This window comes from Zosterops lateralis, assembly GCF_965231275.1.
Source record: "Zosterops lateralis genome assembly, chromosome: 9".
In the NCBI taxonomy this organism is placed as follows: domain Eukaryota; kingdom Metazoa; phylum Chordata; class Aves; order Passeriformes; family Zosteropidae; genus Zosterops; species Zosterops lateralis.
Genome location: NC_139769.1, coordinates 3535614 through 3555411, shown reverse-complemented (window position 1 = coordinate 3555411; position 19798 = coordinate 3535614). Strand labels below are relative to the sequence as shown.

General features: G+C 42.5%; 1 protein-coding gene and 1 long non-coding RNA gene across 7 annotated transcripts in view; one reads left to right on the top strand and one right to left on the bottom strand.

Moving 5' to 3' along the window:
• FGGY (FGGY carbohydrate kinase domain containing) overlaps positions 1-19798 on the top strand; it is a 129298-nt gene that overhangs the window by 121 nt on the left and 109379 nt on the right. For 2 of the 6 annotated variants that reach the window (XM_083867225.1, XM_083867226.1), the window contains exons 2-5: positions 6067-6175; positions 10124-10339; positions 12169-12280; positions 14045-14196. In XM_083867225.1, coding sequence (XP_083723351.1) covers positions 10139-10339; positions 12169-12280; positions 14045-14196 — 465 coding nt within the window. In that variant the 5' untranslated portion in view covers positions 6067-6175; positions 10124-10138. Of the gene's footprint in view, positions 1-5974; positions 6176-10123; positions 10340-12168; positions 12281-14044; positions 14197-19798 lie in introns of those variants that run through there. The other 4 variants (XR_014590683.1, XM_083867224.1, XM_083867228.1 and 1 more) reach the window with 3 other exon arrangements.
• LOC310912576 lies at positions 3-1531 on the bottom strand. The gene is made up of 3 exons (XR_014590684.1): positions 925-1531; positions 720-852; positions 3-512 (listed from the first exon to the last, which is right to left on the bottom strand). It is a non-coding gene; the product is annotated as an uncharacterized lncRNA (long non-coding RNA).

Below are 19798 nucleotides of genomic sequence, written 5' to 3'. Positions count from 1 at the left end.
GCCAGGGGAACGCGCTCAGCCTCAGCGCGGCTCCAATCCCTGTCCCTGTCCCTGTCCCTGTCCCTGCCCCTGCCCCTTCTCCGCCGTGACGCCCGGAGGATCCCGTCCTCCTCCCTCAGCGCTGCTCTAAAAGGAGCTCTCGCGTTCGTGTTGTTGTTTAATCAGCGGCGCCGCCTCCTTCCCCCCCGGGAGCCCCTGGCCGAGCGTGGGCTGGGCGGTCACATCGCTCCGGATCAGCGCTCAGCCTGCTTTCCCTGGGCCCCACGGGGTTTCCGTGCTTCTGCCTGCCCCATGTTGGCTCTTCCTGACGTTTCTCTGCGGCACGGCTGTGTTTAATTCGGTGGGAGAAGGGCTGCCCTTCACAGCCCCCAGGCAGCCCCGGGGGGTGCCCAGTGCCAGGGGAGGTGTTTGGGGCTGTCCAGGGCTGGGGTGGGCACACAGATGCTCCCGGTGCCTCCTGTGCTGTTGGATCACCTTTATCCCAGCCGCCTTCCCGTGCATTTCAAATGCAGCTTCCTGCTGAGGGAAAAATGAGAGGCACACTCTGATTTCTGCCTGGTGTGAGTGACAGGATGCGAGGGAATGGCCTGAACTTGTGTCAGGGGAGGTTGAGGTTGGATAGGAGTAAAAGGTTTTCCCCCGGAGGGTGGTTTTCCTTTCCAGGTGGTTTTCCTTTCCAGCCTTTCCAGGCTCCCCCTGGAAAGGTGACAGAACCAAACCTGCCAGAGCTCAAGGCAGCATTTGGACAATGCTCTGGGACAGGTTGTGTGACTCTTGGGGTTCTGTGCAGCTCCAGAAGTTGGGCTCGATGATCCTCAAGTATCCTGTCCCAGCTCAGCTTACTCTGTGATCCTGTGAAAGGGCAGCACTCAGGTGACCTGCCCTGACCTGCCCAGGTGGGACGTGCACATCACACACACTCACCTAATCCTCCATATCCCCAGATTTCCTTAAATGTAGTCTCCAGTCTCCTCTCTCTGGCACAGGGCACTGTTGTCCTGCTGCCACCACTGCCTCCCTCATCCTCATGCAGCTCCCCTTTCTGGCACTTTCACAGCCCTGTCTCCTTGTCATGCCCCTGTAATCCCAAGTTTCTGGGCTGGCACAGAGCACACCCCAGGAACCTGCTGGAATTTCCTCGTGCCTGGCTCTGGACCTTCCAGCACGGCCGTGTTCCTCCCTGGTTCCTCTGCACCCGTGAGGAACTGGTAACTTGGCAGATTCCTTCCCCTGCTGATGTGCCTGGGATTTGTTAGGAAGTTTAATAAACTTAGCACCAGTGCTCTTCTCTGGAGAACACTTACGAAACAAATTCCAGGGAAGTAGAGGAGAGGGCTTGATCATCTCAGAGGTTTTTAGAAAACTAATAAGCAGACACATTGTTGGGAAGGTGGTCTTGTTTTTCATTCTCATGTGTTTTCTTATCCTGGAAGATGATCTGCATAAGTAGTAGATAAAATTTAACTTTTTTTCTAAGTATACCTAAATATAATACAAAAACAGTGAAATTTTGGAGGCTCTGTAATGTTAATGGTCCCTTTCCTTCAGGAATGTATATGAGCATATGGAAAAAAAACAACGAGGCACTTCTTTTTTCCTGGGAAGAGTGTCTGGGATAGGAGGATGAATGCAGAGAGAATTGGTTGCTTGTAGGGACAGCTGTTCCCAGCTATAAGAATCACAGCAGAAATAAATTTATAGTGTCAGGAGAGACTAAATAAACTAGTTATATGCTAGGAAGTTTTTATGTATATTCTTAGCCACTCCTGTTACTCCATTCTATGCTTCTCATTTAAATTATCATTTTAAAATATTGGTTTTTTGAATAAATAAATAACTGGTTTTGTGCAGAATTAGTGTTTCTTTTAACCTAAGCTAATATGCAACCCCACTTCCTCTTGAGCAGTTGTGACAGGAACTTCGGGGCGAGTGTTTTTGGAATTGCAGCCCAAATAAATGTTTAATTTTAAACTGACAGATTACTTGGGGCTGTCATTCTTCTCAGGCTTTTACTATGCAAGAGTGAACAAATGCTGTAAAATAAACCGTGGACTGGGCTTATGGACACATGTTTGCTTCTGGGCTGAGCATCTTGAAGTGGTTTGCAGCATGTCTTTAAAAATTTATTTCACAGTTGCATCTACTGCTGGCCTAAGTGCTCCAGTATCTGCCAGGAGTAATTATAGGCAGTTGGTTCAGATGTTGCTTAAATGTGTAAGCCTTGATGGGAAATGCAGTGGATTTCAGCCAGAATGCTAATTTTGATGTTTTATCATTTCATAAAACTGTGAACTCAGAACAAATTATTTTTATACTGATCTGCTGATACATAATCACAGGGTTAGTGCCAGATTCAACCGTGATGTAGCACCAGAAGCTAAAGATGGGATTAGAGTATCAGCATCACCCTAGGTTGGCTAATTTGTATCCACAGTGGCATAGTGGCTTTATTTACCTGTGCATCCTGCACAGAAGCTCCTGGTGCCAAGGCTGGTTTGCTGCAGGAATGCAGTTTAAAGCTGTAATTGTGCCTTTTGAGTCACATTCTACTCCAAATTACATTTTCTAAGTTAAACAGCTATTTTGCAAATTCACATTATTGTGTTAGGCTGTGTTTACAGTACACTGCTTTTTTCTGGCGTGTTTTTGGTTGGTTGTTCAGGGTTTTTTATTTGTTTCTGCATTTTCATCGTAGCATAGAGTCAAAAAAAAAAAGTCACAGTGCATGAATCAATTTTAGAGGTGAAGATCAGAGATTATTCTCTCTGTCCATCATGAGTAGGTTAAAGTGATAGAGACACAGGGATATGAAAGATCTTCCTTAGCATTAGATTGATAAGCTGGTGGATCCAAACACTTGGGTCCATCAGTCATTTTGGAGCCTGTTACCTCTTTTCAACTAGTCATGAAGCTGCTACAGCCAGAATTTATGTAATAATTAGATGGCATTTTTCCCCCCCTCAGTCAATGTAAACAAGATAGTGTCTTCTTTCAGGGCTTCAGGCATTCTGCAGTGTCATTTGGGACACGTCTGTGTGCCAGGTCATTAGCAGGGCCTTTGGGGATGTGTGAGGCTGCAGAGTCAGAGCAGGGAATGGATCTCAGCAGCGTGGTGTGCACCGGTTGTATCCACTGCTCTTGCCAGGCTGGGGAAAATAAAGGGTGCTGCTATAAACCCCCCTTGTTCCTTAGGTTTTCCTGCCTGGGAGTTGTGTCCTGGCATTAACTGATCAACACTTCCTCTGCTGGACAAACTGGAGGGTTTGGCAAGTGTTCAAAATCCTGTTGCTGTGTGAGTGCACCTGTGATGTTCATGAGCATCAGGGGTTTAGTCCTGAACTCCTGATAATGGTTGGGAGGTTGCCACTGATGGATGCAGGATCAGACCCTGTTTTTGAAGCGATGGCCCAGTCCCAGCAGGGCCCAGAGAGCTCTGGAGGGAATCAGAGCTGTTGGTTTTCCCCACAGAAGGCTGTATCTTCTCATCTGATGTTGTGTGTTCTCACAGCCCTTTTCTCAGCCTTCCTTTTTCCTGAGAACTCCTCTCCGCAGCTGTTTCCTGCTGTTCCCGGGGTTAGGTGAGCCCTGGAGCAGGGGGAGCTGCACTTGTTTCCTTTGTGTGGCAGAGTTCCAGGCCAGGGAGTGCCGGGACAGCCGAGTGTGCTCAGAGTGAGCCTCGTGTGCTGCCCTGCAGAGCCCATCGGGATGTGCAGCAACCTCAGTGGGGCCAGGGGAAACCAGGGTGAGCAGCAGCTCCAAATCTTCTCCAAGCATGTAGCTGGAAGGAGCTCCTGGATCCCTCTGTTGTGAGGCCAGTGTTTTGGGACCTGCCTGAAGCTGGAAATCCCCCAGCACCTCTCAGCTGACACCAATACATCAGCATCTCTGAGCAGTATCTCCACTTGCCCAAAGTGGCCTTGGCATTATTTCTTGCTGTTTATTAATACTAACTACTGCAGTGTGTTATGGTGCTTGTGTTACTGCCACATCCATGAGCAGTCAGAGCAAGAAAATGCTTTTTGTCTTACCTGACCATGTAGAGATTGTGAGTGCAGCTCAGTACCCATGGTCTGTGGATAGCTGCTGTGAGGCCTTTGGGGGTGATTCAGAGTGTGATGGAATCATGACTGCATGGAGAAAGTAAATACACAGCAATTGCTTAATGTCTCTTCTAGCTCAGGAACTCAGACACATCAAACAAAACTAGCAGGTGGCATGCTCAGAGCAAACCAAAGGTCTTTTTCTTGCACTGTTTACACAGAACTTTATAACTCATTACCACAGTAGTTTGCAGTTAGAAAAGTTTCCCTGGATTCAGAAGGAGCACAGATTTAGAGAGGAAAAAGCCTTCAAGGTCTGCTAATCCTAAAGATAAAATTTCTGGCTCAGGAAGTGCCTTTACTATAGATAGCAGGAGGAAAGGTGTCCTGGGGAAGTAGTGCTGGATGAAAAGGGCAGGCATATGCTTTTTTTACGGCTTCTGCTGTTTGTGGAGGATCCTGGGCTAATTGGACCTTTCATCTGACCCAGCACAGCCATGCTCTGCTCTTTAATCTGGGGCCAGAATGCCATTGCTCCTATTTGATCATCAGTACCACAGGCTGTGTCTGCCTGTGTGAGTTGAAGACAGGAACTGCAAGCAGAGCAGATAATTCTTCTGTTTAGTACAAACTCTTCTAGAGCAGAATATAGAGAAAACCAACTCTGTTGTACGTGTAAGAGCTTGGTATTTACTGACACTGGTCATGCTGACATCCTTTTGCTGTTCCTGTGTAAGATAACTATGTAGGCAGTAGAAACTGAAAATAAATAATTTTTGGATCTAATTTCTTAGAATAATTTAGTGATTTTCACTTCTCTACTCACTGGTTACACCAGGATAAACCTGAATATGCCTTGCTTTGTGTCAGAGCAGGTGGAAGTAGTTTGGCCTGAAAGTATTTAAAATCCAAAAGATAGAGTTAGAGGGCAGCAATGAAGTAATGACTTTGTCTTGGACACTGAAAGCAATGGGAAGAAAAAAGATCTGGAGAGACATTACAGCAAATTAGTACGTAGTGAATTATTTATAGAGGGAAGAGGAGATACTAGAAAATAGTAGAATATTTTCAGTCCTGCCTAGCTGGGATTTATTGATACTGCATAGCAATGTTAGGGGGGCAGTTAGGAAGGTTTTGATGGAACAATCTAAATATTATAGGACTGGAGTCAGGGTTGGATCCTACTACTGAAATCTTCCACTATTTGAAGCTGTTTTTCCTTGTGAGATGTGAGAAGGCTTCACAGAATGTACCAGAGAACTGATGAAAGAATCTAGAGGTGTTTGGTTTTCAGTGAAGAAGCATATTTTCCCCAGCTCCATTTTTATTTATTCCATTTTTGTTACTGTTAGCACAGTCCTCACATTCCTAAAACAGAGTTCCTGCAGGTATGTGTTTCTGTTTGGGGAAGGGAAAAGAGGGGGTGAGGTGTGCTTTTGTTCCTTGTGTTTGTTTTGTTTGCTGTGGGGTAAGCTGACAAATAAATGCTTGTTGATAGTTATAGCACAGTCCCTTGGGCATTTAAGGATATTTTCTATATTAGTACTGCCCTTCACCACAGCGTTAGAATTCCCCATCTGCTCCTGCTCTCCCACACAGACATGTGCCTCCTTTCTCTTTCCACATTCAAACAGGAATTACAGAAGCTGGAAGAGGAAAGGGAGTTCACTGTCTTCAAGGAGATACTGCCACTCTACCACCACCACTTGTATTGGTTATTTAATTCTAGCAAGCCAACAAAGTGCTGAATTTCCAGAATAATGTCGAAAGAGCTTGTTTTGGTTTATGTCCTTTCTACAATTGAAAAGCAGCTTTTCTTTAGCATGTTTAGATCTTTTCACACGAAGCTTATGAAGCCTAATTTGAGCCTGTTAATCTTTTTCTTGGTAACCCATAGAAAAGCACAGCTGCACTGCTAAAAACACACTGTTTATCCACAATCGCCGGGTCTGGGCAGCCCGCAGCGTTCCAAAGATCAAAGTTTAAAACAGACATGCCAGTCCTTCCTAATTCCTTGTGTTTTAAGCGCACAGCACCACGAAGTCTAAATTGCTGCTGCTGAAAGCTTGTGCTGAGCTTGGGCCTATGTTGATGTGAGAGTGCAGCCCCTCCTGCAGCTTGGCTTTAACAGAAAGGTACGTCCTGGCAGCTCAATAACCATGAGGTAAAGTGGGACAGACAAGTCTAACAGTGCTCATAAAAAATTCATCTGGTTACTTACTCATTCTTTTTAAATTTAAGAAAATAATGTTAAGGATTTTCTTTTTTTTTTTTTTTTTTAATATTTTTGTAACTGAGGTTCAGCCCTCTTTTTTCTTTCTTCATTGCCTATGTGGGAAAACTAACACATTTGTATAAGGATAAACTGGGAAGTCTGTGGTTTCCAGCATGCATATTTTGAATAATATTTATACAGACTATTATTTAATGGGCCATATAAATATTTATAATATGCTGTAGCCTTTTGATCATAAATGCTTGTTTGAAAAGCCATTCTGTCCCTGCTGTGATTTGCAGAGAAAGAGGCCATTGCTGGTTTAGTGCTTGGAGGGAATTTTGGCTTCTTGTCCTGATTTAGCAGTTACAGTCATGGATTAACACCGTCAAGCTGGACATGTCTTTTAATTTTACTTTTTCCCTCTGCCCCTCTCCTGTTTTCAAATTCAAATAATAAGTTGAAAATATGAGGCTTGAATTCTGCAATGGACAGACAAGGCTGTATTGAAGTTCTGGAGGCCTTTTTTCTTGGCTGCAAGGAGCCAGGTTTCCTGAGTTTAGATATTTCAGGGATTTAGAAGGTATTGTCTCCACTACCTTCCACCCCTTGGAAGTCCATGAACATGCATCATCCATGCATAAAATATTTTGCTGCTGTATTAGGAGTATTGTGCTTGATGGACTGACCTGTCTGACTGGACTTATAGGACATTTTATTTCAGTCATTTTTTTTGGTTCAGTTTTCCTCCTGATTTTATTGCCTGCAGAAGCCAAGAATCCAGCAGATAAAAAATCCAAATCAACGTTTATTTGCACAACAGTTTTCTTTTCACATGGTGATGAATGTTGGTGTCCAAATTCCAAAGCAAGAAGCTTGTGCAGGGACCTTCTGCTGCCCCTGAACTCCATTAAAGAGTTCCCTCAGTTCTGATTTGGAGCTTCCTCTCGTACCAAAGGAATCTTCTGGAAACAAAACAGAACGACAACATTCCTCTTTAAAATTCTTATCACTGTACTTTAGCTACATATTTTCCACCAACTTCTCTGCCGAGTTCTTGGGTTCTCAAGAAATACCCTAGGGCAGAGTCCATAATTGCTGACATTTATGACCTAGAGATGAGAATGCTTTTTGTGGATGGGGGTTGATAAGTAGGTGGCATACCAACTGTTTGGTATTCCAAAAAAACTCTTGGCATCAAATTATGTTTTTGCAAGCAGATCAGATCCTGTTGCAGAGACACTTTACTTTGAACAGCCTCTGTAACTTGGTGCTTGCTGTTCTTGAAAAAGAATTAATATTTACTTTTAGCCTCTTGTTGCATGAGATATTGAGTGCTGCTTTGTGAATCTAGGTGAGCCTTATTCAGAAAGAGACCAGCTAAAATTGGTTTGGGGTTCTTGGTTTTGTACTGTCACTTAACTCTTTCCTGTTCCCACTGATGGACAGCAATGAACTGGTGGATGTGCAAAGGCTGATATGCACTGCTCGAGCACATAAACAAATTCTGCTTCCTGCCCAGTCACTCACACAGGCACATCCTGGTTGCTTAGTAAGGAAAAAAAAATGGAAAGTAAACATTACATGGGCAGATTGGGTTCCAGGTTTCAAATGTTTGTGGGAAGAATCCAATGCAAAGCCATAATTTCAAGTGCTGAGTAGGAGGTACTGTGAGCTTAATTCTTTAACATCTGCTAAGCTTGTTCTCTAAGTAGCAAAAACACATTAATGAGCTAAAATCAAGGCTGCCATACAAGGAAGAGAAATTTGGACTAATACTGTGTGTGTGAGCAGGAGGCAGGATATAAAATACTCCTTTTGCTATTTGTATTTTGTGAAAAGCAAGTAAGAAGGATTTGCCTGTGTTTAAAAAAAAAAAAAGAATCTGGTTTGCAGCTTGTGGTTTATTCTCAACTTTTTATGAGTCAGCAGCTAAAGGCAGAGCCGAAATAGGGGAAAAACAGGGAAATTTGTGAGATAGTATCAGGAACAGTATTATGCAATGTCTTTGTAGTAAAATTTCTCACAAGGAACTTGCAGCACCTGCAGGCAGCCTTTGGAGCTTTGGGGAGGTGGAGTGCAAAATTAAGAAGTAAATATCATGTTGAAAAGGATGTCTTAGAACTGCTTTTCCAGCTGAGAGCTGAGAGGGAGAAGCTGAGTGCTGTCACCCTGCAGGTGACAGATGCAGCATTAATCACCCGTAGCAGCAGAGTTGTCCTCTCTGGCAGAGAGATTGGCTTTTGTTCCTCTGACCAGGTCACAGAGCCAGGGCCAAGAAAATAAAGCAGGCTTTCTTGCCAATATTCCTAGGTGTTAGACTCATGGCACACCATTATTTTTAGCAGATTGCTCATCGCTTGGACACATGACCTTGCTTAACGAGATTAGTGTGTGTTGCACCTAATCTGCTGGGCAGGACCAGCCTGCTGGGAGGCAGCAGCCAGGATTTCCAGCAAGACCACAATATGCTCTGTAGCTTGGAGTTTTTTTTCTACTTTCTGACATTATTAGTAGCTGATGATCTGTGCAGCTACTCCAGTGACCCTGCACGGTGTGAGCAGAATGCGGTGTGGTGACTGCTTTGGTCTGCACCAAGGACAGAAGAACTCCCTCATGCTGGCCAAGCAAAGAACAAAACCGTGGGCCCTGGACCCAGCAGTGGGGTCTGGGCAGGAAGTGCCAGATTGAAGCAGGAAAAAATGATTATTGTGTGATAACAGATCTCCACAGACCGAGCACATTTCCATGTGCTGTTTAAGGGGTAGGAGGAAGGGGAGCCTCAATTGGTTTCTTCAGCCAAGGTGTTGTTTTATGACATTTTCAGTGCAAATGGAACTTTGTCCTAATTAATTATTATCCAAAATTGGAGTTTTCTGTAATAGGGACCTTCTTTTCTTCTCTATTTCAGCTGCTGCCTCTAACCCTCAATGATTGTAGATTTGTGATACCCATCAGCAGCTGGTTACAGGCCAGCCATGGATGTGAAAGACACCTACATTGTGCCAGTAGATCTTGACCTGTACTCAATGTTATTATCAAAAGAAAAGAAAAAAAAATGCTAATTTGAAGTGTGAATAATCTTATTCTATTATCAGGATTTTTCCAAATCTTTCCCCCTTTGCCTGTGCTCCTCCCTCAAACCACCTCATCTGCCATATCCAGAAATTATCCAGGTCACTTCTTTAGGAGAAGTGGGCTGTTCTTAAGTAGAGCCATTTTGATGCTCTGTAAATACCATATGTTTTAAATGCCAATTTATCCACTCATTTTCTCTGTATCAGAAGCCAAGCTGAGTTTCATGTGTTTCAGAGATGTAAAAGGCTCATACAAGCACTAAGCATGGTACTTGTCTGACGTTTCAAATACTTCTACCAGCTCTTACTTAGCATTCTCACAGCTTGATTAAAATGGAAATGTTAACTATTAATTAAGAACAAACTGTGAGAAATAGGGAACAGTGAATTTGTCACTGTATTAAATGTCAAATAGTTAAACTTAATATAGTGAAATAAGCAACTCATTGTGAATAATTAAAGCAATTAACTTAACCTCACTTTGTTCTTGTAGGATGTCAGAGTAGGCAGATTTCACACCATGCTCTCATGGCTCAACACATTTTCAGAAAATTATTTTCTGAGTCTTTAAAGTGGTGTGAATTGATGGTGCAGAGTTCTTGAAAACTTAACTTTATTTATTCTTTTTTCCCCTCTGGGTAACATGTACCTGATTTTCACGTAGTCACTTTATAATTACCAGCATCGCACCACAGGTGGGATGTTTGGCTGGATGGGAGGCAGCAGCTCTTGGCACTTTTTCCATCAGTTGTTTTATCTGCTTTTAACCCCTTTTGTTTCTTTTTTCTCAGCAGGTTTAATCAAAGATGCCTGGTGAGAAGCAGAGTGCAGTGCAATACTACGTTGGAGTCGATGTGGGCTCTGCCAGCGTTCGCGCGGCGCTGGTGGACGGGTTTGGGACGGTGGTGGCACATTCAGAACGACCCATCCAGATCTGGGAGCCCCGGCCAGACCACTATGAGCAGTCCTCTGCAGACATCTGGGCTGCCTGCTGCTCTGTCACAAAGGTGGGCAAGGACAGAATGAAGGATTTGTGCCACAGGTGGCTCTGCAAAGCGGGTCTGTTTGTGCTGTGTAACTCGTGAGCACCTTTGTGCGTTAAAGGCACCTTGGGGCTGATGCCTCACAGCCTCACAAATGTCTGTTTTATTGGTGAGGAGTTGGAGGCCAGAGTGAAAAATAACCTCGTGCTGCAACTGCAGATGGAATGAAAGACTTTTCTTTGTGCTGTTATTGCAGAGGGAGGATTTACCCCCTGCTTTCAGGTCTCACACCTGTGAGCTTTGTTCAGCTGCTGTGTGCTCTACCCACGAGATAGTTCTTGGAGGAGTCAAGGTTGCTCAGAACCTGGTAGTGCATAGATCTAGAGATGTGTGTGCATTGGGCTGCTCTGGAGTCATAAAGGAGAATTTATTGTAGAGAAATTGTAATCTGGTTTGTGGATGGCCCCTAAAGTAACACTTGTTATCCTCATTATAGAGGATCCAGTATTATAAGATCAAATTAAATAATAAATATCTGTGGATAGTACCAAACATAAAACTAAATTGAAATAGACTTTACAACAGGGGAAAATTTGTACATTCTGATCCAGGGCTCTGCCTGTACATGCTGGAGATAAAGGTAAATTAGAGACCTTGCTTGCAGTGCACACAGAGGCCATTTCATCTCCCTCACTACAGCCCCTGCCTGCTGCATGCTCTAAGGTTGGCTTTTTAAATATTCATGATACGCTTGGTAATTTGCAGATGGACTGTTCACCCATTGTCTTGTTATTGATCAGCCTTTTCAAACATTAATGAGCTTGGCTCTGCAGAAATGCCCTGAGATGGAGAAGGTGAGTGGATGGAAGGAAAAGAAGGGAGTGACAGGAGTGATAGGGAAGAACAGCTTGATGTTAAAGCAGAGCAAGTCTCCCTCTGCTTATTTGATTTTTCTCTGTCTGAGTGGCTTTGTTCTTGCTCTGGACCTCTTTAAATGCAATCTCTTACATTTAAGCAATAAAATGGTCTGAGAAACTGCAGTTTTACAGAGCCAGTAAGAGACTGGCACTGTGCAAGTCCACTGAAAGTCTTTCCTTATAGTACTAATTAAAATAATGATATTTTTATTGTTGCTGAGAAGTGGCAATTTATTACCGTGCTACATTTTAGGTGTCTTGCAACCTCATTTGGCACTTAATCCTTGTGGGTGTTGTGTTTTTTTTTCCAGTGCTGCTGGAAGCCATGAAGTTCAGGCATTTTGGGGCAAGGGTTTGGGTTTTCTTTTTTTTTTTTTTTTTGAAAACCTTCCAAAGAGTGTGCTATTCACACTCTTGGTAGCTGAGTAAAGGTGTGCATTGCAGAGATGTTATCATGGCTACAGGTTTTGACTAACTTTAGTTTTGGTACCCTTCAATATTGCAAGACAAACACAATATTACCAAAGCCAATCTTCTGGAAGATTGTTGCTTCCACAGGCAGGAAGTCAGTGATGGAAACTGATGGAAACACTTGGTCCTAATCCTGGTTGATGTTTCACATCCAGCTCAGCTCCAAGTTTTAGAAAAGAGAGATAAATTATCATTGCAGGTTTTCTGCTACCTTTATTTACTGTTATTTTTGTGCTTCCTGCTTTTATCCAGGACAGAGGATAAAGACCTCTGAATTCAAATTTGAAACACAAAAAAATTCTGGTAATTTGATGTGTTTGTGATTCAAAGTTTTTAAGAACAGTGAATTTAGAAAATGTCAGGGTTTGAGCTAAGTTGTAACTCATTTTGTGCACTCACTAGCTCACATGGCACTTGCACATGCATGGATACATTTGTGCTCCTGTGTGTTTTGTGTATTTTCAGGAAGTTGTCCGTGGAGTGGATGCCAGCCACATCCGAGGGCTTGGGTTTGATGCTACCTGTTCCCTTGTTGTGGTGGATAAACAGTTCCAGCCTTTGGCAGTCAACTCTGAAGGTAGGGCTCCACACAAAATGTGAGTTTTACCTCTGGGAGGGAACTTTCCATGTCCTGCAAATGCCAAGTGGTGCCCTCCACTTAGAGATGAGATGACACAAACTCTTTTTTATAAGAAGATTTTTTTCCCCTGGTTTTACTACTTCAATTTTGCTGCAAAATTAAATCTGAGATGAGAATTACTTACTATTTGGTTAAATATTTGGCGTCCTAAGATGACATTCATTCATCTTGGCTCTGAGAAATTGCTTCTTAGGGAAGTCTATCCTCATTTTTCTTTTCGGGATGTTTTCTTCTCCTTCAGCCTGTACTGATGATGGCTTTTATAGTGTGTATAAATGCCCATCCACACTAGCTAAAGGAATGTTAAAAATGTTAGTGTTAGTGTAGTCTAACTGCTTGCTCTGTCCTGGAGCTACAGGCAAGAAGTTCAGTTTGTGTATTTTATTACACTGGTGTTCTGTCCTTGTCTAAGGCAGTGCTAAACTTCAGAAGAAGTCCATGACCTTTTTCTAAAAATCTGGGGGGTTTCTATTAGTTTTTGGGTGGATGATTCAAAAGACTCACAAAAAGTCTGTGTTGCACTTCTTTTACCCAGTGAATCCCAGTTAACATTAGGTGTGTGCTGTATCAGTAGTTACAGAGACATAATCATAGTTCTGTGTATGTTGTTCCCTTTCTATTCTCAGATGTGTTTGTCATCTCCTCCTATCCTTTTCAAAAAACCAGCTTTGCCCCCAAAATGTCCTTCTCTAAATTTAGATCAGATTATTTATTTTTCAGTTTGAGAGTCTCTTATAATCTTTTCAATGCCTAATGATGTCTGGGGTTATTTTGGGCCTACTGAGTCAAATTCAGTTCTCGTTTTTTGTGTTCTGATATCCCCGAGAACTTTGAGTTTACACAGTGGTGGTGCTAAACAACAAGGCAAGAATTCACTCAATACTGTAATGCTGTGAAGAGCCTTGCAGTGGTGGCAGTTTCACAGTTCTGAGTTGTATTTCAATCCATTTTAGAAATATTGATGTGCCTCAAACTTCTGCCTTGTTTTGGACTATTTTTTCAAGATGATGCTTGAGCGGCTGTGGAGTGTGCAGTGTACTTAGCCAGAGAGGAATCTGCAGTGTCACCTGGATTACTGTTCCCTCTGCCTGGCAGGTCCTCTGGAGGTTAATTTGGATAAAATGTTCTTTGCTTTTTGTTCTCATTTGTGTGTGATGCTGACTTGCCAAGTGCTCTTTTCTTGAACATCCAAGATGAAAGCTTTTCAGCAAAATTATTCCCCTTGAAACAGTATTTTAGAAAGGAATTAGGGTGGTTCTTCTCATCACCATAGAAAATGAAAGAGAATCCCTATAGCTAACTGAGTTAATTTCAATTCACAACATAATTGTTCAGATTTTGTCACATTTTTAGTTTTTGGTCACTAAAATGTTCCTTGATATTTTTAACTAAATACGTGAACTTTGTCAGAAAGTTGGGGTTCACTGAATGAAATACAAGAGAACATGGTGTTTCACAGTTCTTGGATGCTGATTGGTTTCAGTCAGCGTGTCTCAATGCTCAGCATGTCCTAAAGTTGGCTCAGAATTGACAAATTTTATTTTTAGCTATCAACTGTGAATTATTAACCCAAATAGAATTTGAGTTTTCAGTGTAGAAGTGAAAGTGTGAAGCAGTTTAGAGCCTAGTAACTTACCAGGTAGTAACTTGAGCTAGGCTTAAACCAGAGTTAAAATAACTTTTTTCTGTTGTCCCTCCAAGGACAGAACCATAGGAATGTGATCATGTGGATGGACCATCGTGCAGTGAGCCAAGTCCAGCACATCAATGCAACCCAGCACAGAGTTCTGAACTACGTGGGGGGAACCATGTCTGTGGAAATGCAGCCACCCAAATTGCTCTGGATAAAGGAAGTGAGTACGTTTAACACTCCTGGTGCATTTTTACTAGTGGTTAGTGCCCTTGTTAATTCCTGAGAATGGGATTTCTAAACCAAAAGTCTTCAGTCTTAGTGTTGAACACCAAGGTGTGCAGAGTAAGGTCAGGCTGAAGTTGTGATTGAAACCTTTTGAGGTTCTTTCTTCCTCTCAATTTCATATAAATGTGTTTGATTTTATTGAAATGGAATGTTCTCTGAGAGAAACATTCTATATGCCTTTCTTATCTAAGATTAGCTATACATACAAATAGAGGTACAGATAATAAATGAAGTATTTAGGATTTAGTTATGGACATATATTTCCTACTGCAGCTGGAGCCTGGAGTGCCAGAGGAGGCACTTTGAGGCATCCAGCAGTGCAGGGTGTGATGGCCTTGGCTGCTGGAGGAGGAACTCTCCACTTCCAGCTTCAGTTCAGTTCTGTCCCACCAGCAGGAATAAACCATGTGTAGAGGGAAGGTGCCCTGTGTGCAATGTGGGGCTCTGCCTCTGTCTCCTGTGTTTAAATTTGGTGTGTTACAATGACCTATGCCCTCTTAATAACAACTGTCAGATAAAAGGAGACACACTTGCCACTTGAAATTTTTATAACCTCCTCCAGCCTGGCATTTTATCTTTGGGCTCAGTGATGCTCACTGTCACTTTAACAAAGCCCAAATGTAAATTACTTGCTGCCAGTTTCAAGCAACCAAATTCTCCTGTCCTCACAGACATGAGACATTAGATTGTAACAAGGTGCAGATTGGGGAGAGTCAAAGGAATTAACTGGTAGAAGGAGGTACTGACAGATTAATGATAATAGAGGGCAATGAATGTTGATAATGAAATATGAATATCCATCTGCTAGTTCTTCCCTTCTTGAGCTATGAGTATCATACATCAGTCGTTTTCTAAATAATCAAATGTAAGTTGTAAAAACATTAAAGGAATCCTTTGCATTTAAAGCATTTTTATATTGCAAGGCCTGGGATATCAGTACCTGTGTGCTCAGGAAATCCAGATTATGGGGTGTCCAAATGTGGTCACGTGGAGGTGTGAGTGTGCTGTGCCCTCAAAGCCCAGTGCATTATTGCTGTGGTGTGAAGGGGGGAGCATTGCAGGGCTTTTTCCTTCCAGGAGCCAGTGGTGGGACACAGGATTTTCCTGGCCCCAGGTGCCAACCAGCAGCAGGGATTTCCTCACTAGGGTGGTGATACACAGCAGGGCTTGTTCACATGTCCCTTTTCAGCTCCTGACACACCAGCTAAGGAGATTATTGTCCTTAAGAGAGTGTTTTGTACCCCAGTGTCTGCCTGCTGAGCTGCCCACAGGACAATTCCTTCATCCTGAGTGCTCTGGGCATGACTCACCATTAAACTGCTTAAGCTTGCCCTGCTTAACTCGGGCACCTCAGCACCCACAGCAGCACCTCAGCTGCTCAGGGGCAGTAAATTATCCTGGAGTGGGCTGTAATCTGCTGAGATTTGGTTAAACCTTTCAGCTCTGGAGAAGTGTGGGATTGAGTGGCTTTACTGTTTCTCTACTCCTTGCAAAGTAGGAGGGGGAAAGGAATTAAATGAAGAGGGAGGGTTTGTTTGCAGTGCCAGGCACAGTAATACATCCTTGGCTTACCTGACATCAGGACTGACAGCAAAGGGTCACACTGGCCTCTGACAGCTCAAACTGAGCCTCATGTAATAAAAATATTCTCACTTTTTGCCAAGGAAGGCAAATCTTACAATAACTTTGAATGCCAGGTTGTTCAGATGAAACTCCAACAGCAGTTTCTATATCTGTTGTTCCTCAGTGGACTGTCTTGAACTGGGCTACAAATATAAATTATTTAAGTCTCTTCAGATTCTTTGTTATCAATATTTTATATATCAATAAACTGTGACACAGGTATTACAGGTATGGTGAGGAAAAATACTTATAGAATGGTTCTTACTCATTCTTATTGAATATGTTCTTGTTTTTTGAGTTGTATAATTTTTATTTTCTGTGTTTAGTGTATTTCCCAATGGCAGAGTGGGATTTTGATCCAGCTCACACACCACAGGGGAAATATACTTTATATTCTGACTACAGGATTATTTCTTAAGCTAGTGATAAAGCACAAGCCAGGAAAAAGGAAGCTTAGTTTTCAAATCCCATGGGAGATTTGCAAGATTAGCAGGTAGAAAGACACATTTTAGTTCTATTCTATTCTTTTCAACTATCTGAGAGGGCTCTGCAAAGTTGAAACTGAAATTCCTGTTGTGCTTCTACTTAATTATCATAACTGTGTTCAGAAAATGAGTGCACTGTACCTGGTTTGACCTGGTTACTGCCTGGGAAAGTTTTATACAGTGTGTTCCCCACACTGTGCCTGTGATTGTGATCATGGCTTTGGTCTCTCCAGCTTTCCTGACTACTGAGTGCAGTGAGATTGGTTTTTTTTTCCTTTTCCTTCCTTATTCCTTTCTCAATATTCCTCCCTAATGCTGTCATATACCTGACAGTATCCCAGGAAGTTAAGACAAAAACAGTGAATTGGGCATATTCTCCTGTGTCTGATCATAATCAAACCTGGCTAAACCAAGGTATGTGCAGAAGCTACTTTGAACCTTTGTTCCTTTGGTTGCCATCGTGTTTCTGGAAAGTTTTTGATCAGAAGGCTTGACATGGCTGCAACACATCCAGCACAGGGATGTTTGTAAAGAAAACAAAGCAGAACAAAACCCACAGCTGGACACTTTGCACAGTCCTGCTCCAGGTCAGCATGTACACCCTAATATATGAAGAATCACTGTTGACTTTTGCTTTGAATCCTCTGGACCTTATTTTGAGCACCCCAGGAATTTAATGTTTCTTCTATTAAATGTTTTTGCTGTTTTCCCTCTGTACATCTTTGCCTGGGATGGGTGCTGTGCACATTCCACAGCTGCTTGCACTTGTGAGGGTTTTGCAGAGGGAGTGCAGTGGGGGAAAGTACTGCTTTATATCTGAAGTCAAATAATAAAATAGAAATAAAATAATAAGGATGAGATAAATAAAAGATAAATTTAGGAGATTACCAGGTGCACTTTTGGAGGGAAGTTATTTGAGGTCCTGATACTAAATGATGGTTAGTCTGTTGTTACACTGTGTTGTACATTGTTACCAAAGCCTTCCTCTCCCTTTCCATGGTGCTGACCTGGGTCTGCAAGGCCACATTGGGAGATACTTTTGTCTCATGTTTTGCCCTGAGTTCTCCTAACAACAGTAACAGTAACCTGATCTCAGTGAGGAAGGATCCGACGGGGTCGGATCAGCAGTGCTGGTGAGTTGTCAGTGATTAGAGTGAGTCTCAAAGAAAGAAATGGAATTTCTGTGCCTTGAAGAATTTTCATCTGAGCAATTTAAAATATTTCTAAAGAACATGACTTGGCAAATTTACTGTGAAGTGGTTGGAAGTAATGAAGAGGATGGAGAAGGGGGAAAGGATGAAGGTGACTTACAGGACAGTTGGAGAGAGACTTTGGAAAAGGGCCTGGAGTGACAGGACAAGGGGAAATGGTTTCACACTGGCAGAGGGCAGGGGTAGATGGGAAGAGATTCTTCCCTGTGAGGGTGCTGAGGCCGTGGCACAGGTTGCCCAGAGAAGCTGTGGCTGCCTCATCCCTGGAAGTGTCCAAGGCCTGGAGGGGCTTGGAGCAGCCTGGGATAGTGGAAGGTGTCCCTGACCATGGCAGGGGCTGGAACTGGATGAGCTTTGAGATCCCTTCCAATCCAAACCATTCTGGGATTCAACAGTGACCTAACTGTGCTTTTCCATTTCCATCACCTTGTTCCTGGAACTGAAGCTGCAGATGACCTCACTCAGTGAGAGGAATGAGCTGACACCACTGTACAAGAAGTAGATACTGGTCCTTATCTCTTGTGGCTTTCTTCTTCCTCTCCCCTTGTATTTATTTCTGGAGGGTTGCTGCAGGTTTTCTTCCAAGTCACAAGTTACTCTCATCTGCTTCTTTTTGACTTTCTTTTCTGTATAATGTTTTCTCTTTAACATTTCATCTCCCTACACAGCATAAGGGATATAATTGGAGACTGGAGGCTTCAGGGTATATTCTCTTCTTCCAGCTCATCCTCTCTATTCCATTTTGAGTTTGAATTAAAACCTGAATTTTTAATGTCATAATAATAATAATTTGAGATTTTGTATTTGCTTATATTCAGTTCAGTTTGATTAGGGCTGAATTTGATAATTTTGCCCTCTGGCACCTCCTAGTTAGAAATTAATTGGTTACTCTTGATGCTTGTGATTGAAGATAGGTGTTCCCATGACAAAGGCATCCCTGCAGGTGGAGTTTGTGTGCTGGGGACAGCTGTGGGCAGTAAATGATCAGCTGAATGCAGCTACTGTGAGGCCTGTGGGGTACTCTGGTTAAAGTGTGCACATCTCTGCCTCACTCAGGAGTAGCATTTTATTTTTCTGCCTGTGTGGATCGTGTGTGGTGATAGAGTCCAGTGTGAAATGCAAAACCAAACAAATGCATGATATTTTTACAAAGCTCACTTCTGTGGATGTAGCCACGTTTGACTTTTGAATGTGGTCACATGAATTAAGAACATCAACTGTAAGTGAAAGTGACACAAAGGATCCTTTGACAAATGTTTAGAAACCAGCTAAAGATGGTTCTGACAAAGTCTTCCTGAAGCCAGTAAGGTAAATTTGAATATAACCTTCACTGAAAAGGAAAGCAATTCCTAGTTACTGGTTCTTCTAAAATAGCCAATTAAATTCCCTCCTTTTGCTGTTATTTCCTTAGATTTTGTTATTTACAGTTTCCTTTTATTATTGCAATAGTTTTGTTACTTCTGTAGTTGCAGGTATGTTTTTGTGGAATTTACTAAGCAGGTTTTGTAATTTTGGTGACCTTGACTAAAGAAATTGGATGTTCACTGCCTGACTGCATAGGTAGATGCCTGCATGTGAGCTGAAAATGTGAGTTCAAAACTCCTTCACTTGGGAATTATTTTGCTGTAGGAGTTTGTCAGTACAACACAACTGCACAGATATTGATGCTGTGGCAAAGCAGTGTTAGAGCAGTGAGAACTCAGCTCAAACACAGCAATGCAAGAAATGCATGGAAGGGTTGTCCAGCTCCAGAATTAGCCTGTTAGTATTTTTTTTTTCCTAGAGATAGCAGAAGAAAAAAAATGTTGTTTACTAATTTCTGGCTGAAAATGTTTTTGTAGCTTGTGCCAAAATGAAAGGATGCATGTTATGTTTTCCTCATACTAATGACATTACAAACCAGATATTTCTAAAAAATACTAGTCCCATTAAATCAGAGATGCTGAACTTTATTGTTTATTTTAAATGGGTGGGGGATGTTGGACTGGGGGTATGTATTTGCATGGTTACTGCCTCCAAATGAAGTGCAGTCTTCTCTATTCTGTTTTCACTACTCTGCTCTTAATTTCATGCCTAAGAGTGAAGAAGAGCCTCCCTTTAGGAAAAAAACAAACCCAAACCATGGAGTGACTGTTTAGCATATCATTCCTCTGCCATTAACAACTAAAATCAATAGTCAGTGAGTAGGTTTTTTTTCTGGCAGTCAGTGATCTTCCTG